Consider the following 7,675-nt stretch of genomic DNA (forward strand, 5'->3'; position numbering starts at 1 on the left):
CATCTGTCTCAGAACTGGAGATTTCTAGGATTGATGGCATTTTCACCTCATTCAGGGCAAAATATTGGCACTCTCTTCATTCAATCATACTTGGGATCCCACAGCTCAACTTATTAATGAAATTCCCCCTCACAGCTAAAATTAAAAAAAAAAAGAGAACCAAAAAATACTGAATATGAATGTGGAAGAAAGGCAATTTGATGTTTGTAATTATCGAGGCAAACTCCACAACCTGCTGAATGTATGCAAAATGGACCCTGATGGTGTATATAAAAGTGGTATGTGCAGAGAATAACAGCAAGTATTGAGGTTTCTTTCTGGTAAAGCAAGCCATCATCCAAGATCCCTACCATGAGCACCAAGGGTGCTTCACTGAAAGGTAAGAATTTTGACATTAACCTGCTGCTAATTTTTATATTTTTTTTCCATTTTGATTGAATTAAGAGGCAGCTGAAATGTAACAGATCTAGGAACTGAGGTCTTCCAACCATCTAGTTTTCCAGAAAGGGCAAAACCTGAATTAAATAGCTTGATGCCTTAGTCTTCTCAGAGTACCTTTGTATTGGGCAGTGCCACAAAAAATTGGCTTGAGGGGTATCACACCTGCACGTGAAAGTTTGGATCTGGACTGGTTTGCTACACCATTCAGGAGGCTGTGACTAGACATCATTACTCACAAGTCTAGAGGTGGTGTGGTAATTTTGAAATTAATATTTTCAAAATGGTCATTGACTTTCCAAGACAACAACTCTCAGGTTTTCCTATTCATAGAGTTATAAGTTAAAGTACTTTCCTGACTGCAGTGTCCAGCACATACCTTGCTCACGGGGGAGGAGGAAGTCTCATTCTAATACTGTATAAATCCAAATTTTTTGAATGCAGAGCTAGAAAGAAATTTATCTCATGACATCTTTAGGGATAGTTTTGCTGATTTATGAAGGACACTTTAATTTAGCATTTTAAGTAAGTCTAGTGAACGAATATAGGTAACAGGTCAATTTCCAGAAGTCTCAGAAATTCATTCATTTACCAAATATTTTTAATTATTTGCCATTGTCTTTTTCTGTATATTTTATTTCACTGAATAAAAAACTTAACTCTGTTAAGTTAACATGGAAAGTTTTAAACAAATGAGGTTTTGTGCTTTAGATAATGAGAATTGCAGTTTCAGAAGCTCAGGAGAAAAGACAAAAACTATCACTGATTTCTTAGATGTAGAAAATTTAGTGTTAAACTCTAAAGAGCAAAGAAGCACAGCTGTAAATCTTTTGAAGGAACTCCCAGGACAATAACAGCCTTAAGAGTGACCTAATCACCCTCCCACAAAAAATTAATTTTAACTCCAAATGTTTGCAAAGAAGAAAAGGACCTCTTGGAGGAGGAGGAGGAGGGAAAAAAAAAAGAAAGACCAATCTATTTTCCAAACTTATGTATCTGTGAAAATATAATTATGTTTCTATGTTTTCACAGTGAAGAAGTTTGATTTGTTTTTTATTCTGTTTATCACTCTGTTATAAAGCCAGACACATAGTAAGAGACTTCAGAATTCACTGTACACTACAGCACAGGTTACCTTGTCTCCTCGAACTCTGTAACAGGCTCTGCTATACCACCAGGATGACAGAGGGGAGAAAGGATAAAAGAATTATAGAATTACAGTGTGTCTGTCCCCCACTGCTGCTCAGCAGCCAGCACAGGGGGTACCCTGAACCCTGTGACAGCACAACCCAAATCACCCAGCATCTGGATCTGACAGCTGCTTCTAAACACACCTGCAAGTCCACGTGAGCCCATTTCACTGTGTTTTAAACTTGAACAGGTTTGTTGCTGGTGACCCTGCTGGTGTCCCACATGCTTCTGACAAAGGAAGGAGTGACCTCTTTGCCCATCTGCCCCAATGGATCTGTCAATTGCCAACTTTCCCTTGAGGAACTTTTTGACCGAGCAGTTAAACTTTCACACTACATCCACTTCCTCTCTTCGGAAATGTTCAATGAATTTGTAAGTACTCTTTTCCTGAAAGGAAGAAAATATAAAATTGCAATTTAATACTTTTAATCACAAACATATGTTAACATATAATAAGTAAACAAATATGACTGCTGAACAGACGGTGAAAGTCCCAGTGGAGACCAAATCAGGATATAGTCCTGAATTTTGCTAAGATCCCTAGCACTTCTATTAAAAGATTTCGTTTTCCCATTATTCTTCATCTGTGGGACATTTTCTGGGTGCCAGTTCCACTCTAGAGACTCACCAGAAACTTTACCTTTACAGCATAAAAGCAGCAATAAAAGGTATGGAAGAGCAATTAGCTAGCACAGTGTTTGAGCTGAAGCTCTTACCTTTCTGTCTCAATACCATGTCCATGCTGATCTGCAGGATGAACGCTACGCCCAGGGCCGGGGTTTCATTGCAAAAGCTGTCAATAGCTGCCACACTGCATCTTTAACCACTCCTGAAGATAAGGAACAGGCTCAGCAGATTCATGTAAGTCCCACTTCCAGTGTAATTCAGTGTAAGACAGAGCAGGGGAAGGCAGGGAAGGAGGGTTACAGAATACTGAGGCATCTGTCAGAGTGAGGGAGGTCAACCCAATTGGAATAAGAAAGCAGGAAGAGGAAAGCACCAAAAAGCCAAAGTTGATTTAACATTTGCTGATACTAATTTACAAACCATACAGCACATATAAGTACCAGTGATTTTCATCACCCCTTCCTTTTCCTATATGGTACATTTAATCACTGCATCTTATTTCCAGTTAAAACACTACCTCATGGAACAATGCCATGTTTGTGCAGTGCTGAGAACACTACAGCCTTTAAAAGTTATCTTAAAACATTTCATAAACAATTATATATTTACAAACATAAAAACACATCTCTGTATGTAGACAGAGGTAAATAGTTTTCCAGTAATTCGAAACACTGGCATTGCTAAAAAAGCATTGACTGGATTTTCTTCCTGTTACCAGTAGGCAAAAATGGTCACATCATCATCCAAATACAAAGACTCTAGTGTGGAAACTTCAGAAATATCTGTAAAGTGAAACATATTACATACTTACATCATTAAACTCCAGTAATGATGAAGATAATCTTGTTCAGCCTATGCTTACAGATAGGATTTGAAAATTCTCTGGAGAAAAAAATAAGAGCTATATAAATGGGGCTGCTCCAGAGCAAAATCTCTATCAGTTTCATCGTGGTGGTATCTTCACAATCCCACAGTATCACCAGCTTCTCAGCGTGATATTTGGAAATTCTAGTGGGAACAATAGAATTCACAGCCCTGGGTTGTGCATCTAGCAAAGAAAAAGTTTAATACTGCCATGACCTTAACCATAAGCTTGATGAATTCCCATTGCCCACAAGAAAGGGCAATTTTTAAAACCAGAGAGCTACTGCTGGAAGCACTATTGTTCAAAGGGGAGGACAGATGAGTTACATAGAGGCAATAAAAGCTATTTACTGGTTTACCATAATGTGTACCTTCCAGTCAGCACTAAACTTAAATAAAAAAAAAAAAAAAAAAAAAAAAAAAAAAAGTGGATTTTAAAACGTTCATCAAAAATCAGATAAGGAGTTCTGGGTTTGCTTTCACAGAGATGAGACATATGCTTGCTAGTTCTTAATGCTGAGAGTATTCGATTATATTTTCCACTGTAATATGGCTTGTGCAAATATCATAGAACATGGTGATGCCAAAGACAAACTTCAAAAATGCAATATAGGTATCTAAGCCAGAGCTATAGGGCACATTCAGGGATAGGTCCAGGAATAAGTCCCTAAATCACAGTGTCTGAGGACACTGCTCTAAATACCTTCTAATTTTACCAGAATTTAGCTTTCTTCTTTTAACCACCTTTCCTTACTATGGGTGAGCAGCATGAAGACCTACTGAATATAATACTGGGAGTTCTGCGTTCCTGGAATGATCCTCTGATCCACCTGGCCTCTGAAGTACAAAGAATCAAAGAAGCTCCAGAAACCATTCTCTGGAAGGCTGTGGAGATTGAAGAACAAAACAAACGACTTCTAGAAGGAATGGAGAAAATAGTTGGGCGAGTAAGTAAGTCCTTAACACCCTTCCAGGCAATTGCTTTAAGGAAGACATGTACATTGACAGGCTCTCCCTACCTGGAATATGAAAGAAAACAGTAGATGTGAAGATAAAAAAGGGAGACAGAGTAGCCGAGTCAGAACTTTTCAGCTTTCTTCTTTCAGATTTCTTTTCTTCTGCTATCTTGCAATTTCTAAGGGGACAATGTGATATGATTGTCACAGAATAACCCATCACACTCCCAGTCTTGCCTCAGGGGAAGGTGTAATCATCAGGACTGACTACGGTCATTCTATCCTTGAGTATTTTCAATTTGCAAGCCTTATTGTTTAAGGATGCATCTCCACTTTTTCCATATGCATGTATTTATATATACATATATATGTTTTAGCATATTTTTATGTATCTATCTACAAATAAGTATTATGCAGAGGTTTTGGAAACACACCGTGTTTAAAACAACTCTGGGAGTCTGGGCTATTGCAAAGATGTGACATACAGTAAAGTAACCCTGATATCTTTCTTTTCTCTTTTCACACTTCACTGATTCCTCTGGACTCTGTCTGACTTGGTTCCCCCTATGCTTGTGAGTTTAGACAACAAGTCTGTTGTCTCACAAATCCCATACTTGAGTAGCTCTTGTTACTAGTAATTGCTTGAAAACTTTCCTGAATAAAACCAGCTCTCGCCTGTTTATTTTTAAAGGGGCCTCTGTTAGTCACTGAATTTATCATTCTGTTAGTGAGCTAGATGTTGACAAGAGGTTATGACTCCACTGCTCCAAGCAGCTGAACAGCGTGAAGAGTACCACCATCACTGTATCCACCATTTTCCACTAGATCACTCACAGCTTCTCTTTCAGTTAGGTGTCTCTTCACTCAGAAGCCTCATACCATCCAGACTACAAATACATTTATCAGTGTAATCAAATACATCTCTATCACACATCCATGTGTGAAAAGGGCACAGCTGAGGATCCAAGATAAGAGTAAGAAGTCAGGTGCTGCTCCAGTTGCCCTGTCACCACCTTCTCATTCACATTATTTATAAAAAGAGATAAGACAGGCTCATTCATTAGCATCAAACCATATTTTTAAGTCATGGTGGGTGTATATTTTTTTTGCCTTTTGCTTAAACTGAGCGATAGTGGCTCCACAGATACTCTCCTATATGTCTTTACAAAGTACGACTTGTGTGAAATAAGGATGGTGCACAAGCACAGAATTCCTTCCTGCCATAAAAGGTAAATTTATGTGATAAGAGAAATTAAATTATTGTCTTCAAGCAAGGAGACCTAAACCGTTTTCACCTCAGATACTAACTCACTACATGTGTTCCTACATGTAGCTTTCTAACATTAGAAGTCATTATATCACTCAGTATTTTTTATGGAGCCCAGTACTTCTGAATATGTATTACTGAGAGATTTTTCTGATAAAGACTGAGACTAGTCTTTGTTGCACACAAACAACTTCTAAGAACAAGTGTTAACAAAGTTTTGAAGTTGGAAGGAGCCAAAGTGACATGTCCCTGATGAGTCCAAACATTAAGGAAGATTTGATTTCACTGCAAAGTTTCCCTGAATACTGGTTAACACACTAATTATCTTAAAACCCTATTGAGACAGTTATGTTTTTTTACATATTTTAGGAAAATAAACTGAAAAATCTGACAAGTTCATTCAAAATCTGAATGAATATATAGAACATTGTACCAAATAATGTGAGCCACAACAGAAAGCACATTGGAAACCATACACTAGTAACTAGCATTCTTCAAGGACAGTATCTTAAATGCTGCCTTCTACATACAGCCAGGTTCACTATCATTTACATTTATCATATTAATACCACTTTGTGTATTTAGGTTCAGTCTGGGGAGGTCGAAAATGACATTTACACTCCTTGGGACGGACTTCCATCGCTGCAGCTTGCTGATGAGGACTCCAGACTCTTTGCCTTTTACAACCTGCTGCACTGCCTCCGCCGAGATTCCCACAAAATTGACAACTATCTCAAGGTTTTGAAGTGCCGCCTAATCCACGACAACAACTGTTGAGTACTCATGGGCCTAATCACGTACTGAAATCATTCATCATGTGTTCTTGATGCTTTACCACTTTATGAAAATCACACACTGTGCAGTACCTGTATCATGTGTAACTTTCAGGCATGTTTGTATGAATTCTGGTTGCAACAATTAGCATCACATGTGTCGGTGCTTTAAAATATTACCAACCATTTGTATGACAAGAATACAATTTTCTGTCTAATCTCCTCCCCTAGTAGCTTTTCAGTGATAAACAGGTCATGCAGATACAAATAAAAGTGTTCGTAAATCCAAAAGCACATAACACTGGGTGGTATCAGTGAATAAAAAATAGATGGCATGGTTTATACCTTTAACAGTAGCTTCTCTTTAGAGATCTCAATCTCCAGTTACTGATGACAGGATTTCTTACTTGCATTGGTCTTTACACCCTCTCCAAACAGACAGGAAGCAAAAAGGGAGGGACAGAAAAAAGTAGATTAATCACCTATTACACTAAACTACTCTAAAGTGAAATTATGGTCTGAAACCCAATCTGCTTACTCTGTACAAAATCTGTCAGAGTAGGGGAGAGAAACGTTAAGAAATCCACTCTAGCTAACACAGCATTTGATTCCCCATGCAATTCATGGAGAGAGAAGACACATTCAGAATTTTAAGGACAGAGATGCAGATATATCTATGTCTCTACTGACAAGAAAAAGCATTTCCAAGGGAAGGGTCATTACATCTGAGGTAACTATCTGAGGATAAAGGAGCCAACTGGTTTCAGTAGGTCTCAAAAGGAAATTATGGACATTCATATCATATCCATCTACCTTTCACATTCCTCCCAACCCATGAAAAGGCACCAGCTGAGCTGAGGTGTCTTTTGTCCTAAACCCAATGTATCTCCATTCATTTTGGGTTGAATCAAAAAAGTTTTTAGGGCACTCATGTGAAAACGCTATGGTTACAGATGGAAAATTTGGAAAGTTCAAAACAATTGACTACTTTTGAAAAAATCTAGCTTACAGTCACACAGTAAGTAAGAAGCCAAATTGCAACAGAAGCCATTGACCATACCTATATATTGTCTTTGTAGGCAATAAATAAACTCATATTTGGCTTCATCACACAGTTTTAGCAAATAGGAACTTAATTTCCAATCAGCTCCTCCTGGAGCTGGCTTCCCACTGTACAAGCATGCTGCATTGCTCCAGGTTGGAGCCAGCTCAGAGAAAGAGTGAAACACCAGAGAAGATGGATTTGAGGGCTTAAGCCTTTCATTACCATAACAGAATAAGCACAGCCATAATAGGTATTTATGTAAGAGATTAGACAATACCAACTGCTAGAAAGGTCTCATTTTAGCCATCTCTACAAGAACATGACGATACTTGCATTACTAATTGTGTATATATATAATGGACTTTTAATCTCTTCATGTTTTCAATTATTGATTGCCTCAGGCTTTATCTGGATAAGTATACACTAAGCCCAATTTTAATCTATAAAAAAAATCACCTTTACAGTAAGCAAATTCCTTGTAGGACAGTCACAATTGACATATTTCATAAGCTCT

General features: G+C 37.9%; 1 protein-coding gene across 1 annotated transcript; it reads left to right on the top strand.

The window, feature by feature from the left end:
• The first annotated feature begins 351 nt into the window (after positions 1 to 351).
• Positions 352 to 6,120, top strand: PRL (prolactin). Its single transcript, XM_014877894.2, has 5 exons — positions 352 to 379; positions 1,820 to 2,001; positions 2,383 to 2,490; positions 3,888 to 4,067; positions 5,929 to 6,120. The coding sequence occupies exons 1-5, from the start codon at positions 352 to 354 to the stop codon at positions 6,118 to 6,120; spliced, it is 690 nt and encodes a 229-aa protein (XP_014733380.2).
• The last annotated feature ends 1,555 nt before the right edge of the window (positions 6,121 to 7,675 follow it).

Source organism: Sturnus vulgaris, chromosome 1, assembly GCF_052056855.1.
Source record: "Sturnus vulgaris isolate bStuVul1 chromosome 1, bStuVul1.hap1, whole genome shotgun sequence".
NCBI lineage: Eukaryota > Metazoa > Chordata > Aves > Passeriformes > Sturnidae > Sturnus > Sturnus vulgaris.

What these genes read in the sequence shown, in the direction of transcription:
- PRL (XM_014877894.2), top strand. Translation starts at nt 352, where the DNA reads ATGAGCACCAAGGGTGCTTCACTGAAAG. An exon ending in CGGAAATGTTCAATGAATTT is followed by an intron (nt 2,002 to 2,382) that starts GTAAGTACTCTT and finishes GCTGATCTGCAG; the next exon opens with GATGAACGCTACGCCCAGGG. An exon ending in AACAGGCTCAGCAGATTCAT is followed by an intron (nt 2,491 to 3,887) that starts GTAAGTCCCACT and finishes ATGGGTGAGCAG; the next exon opens with CATGAAGACCTACTGAATAT.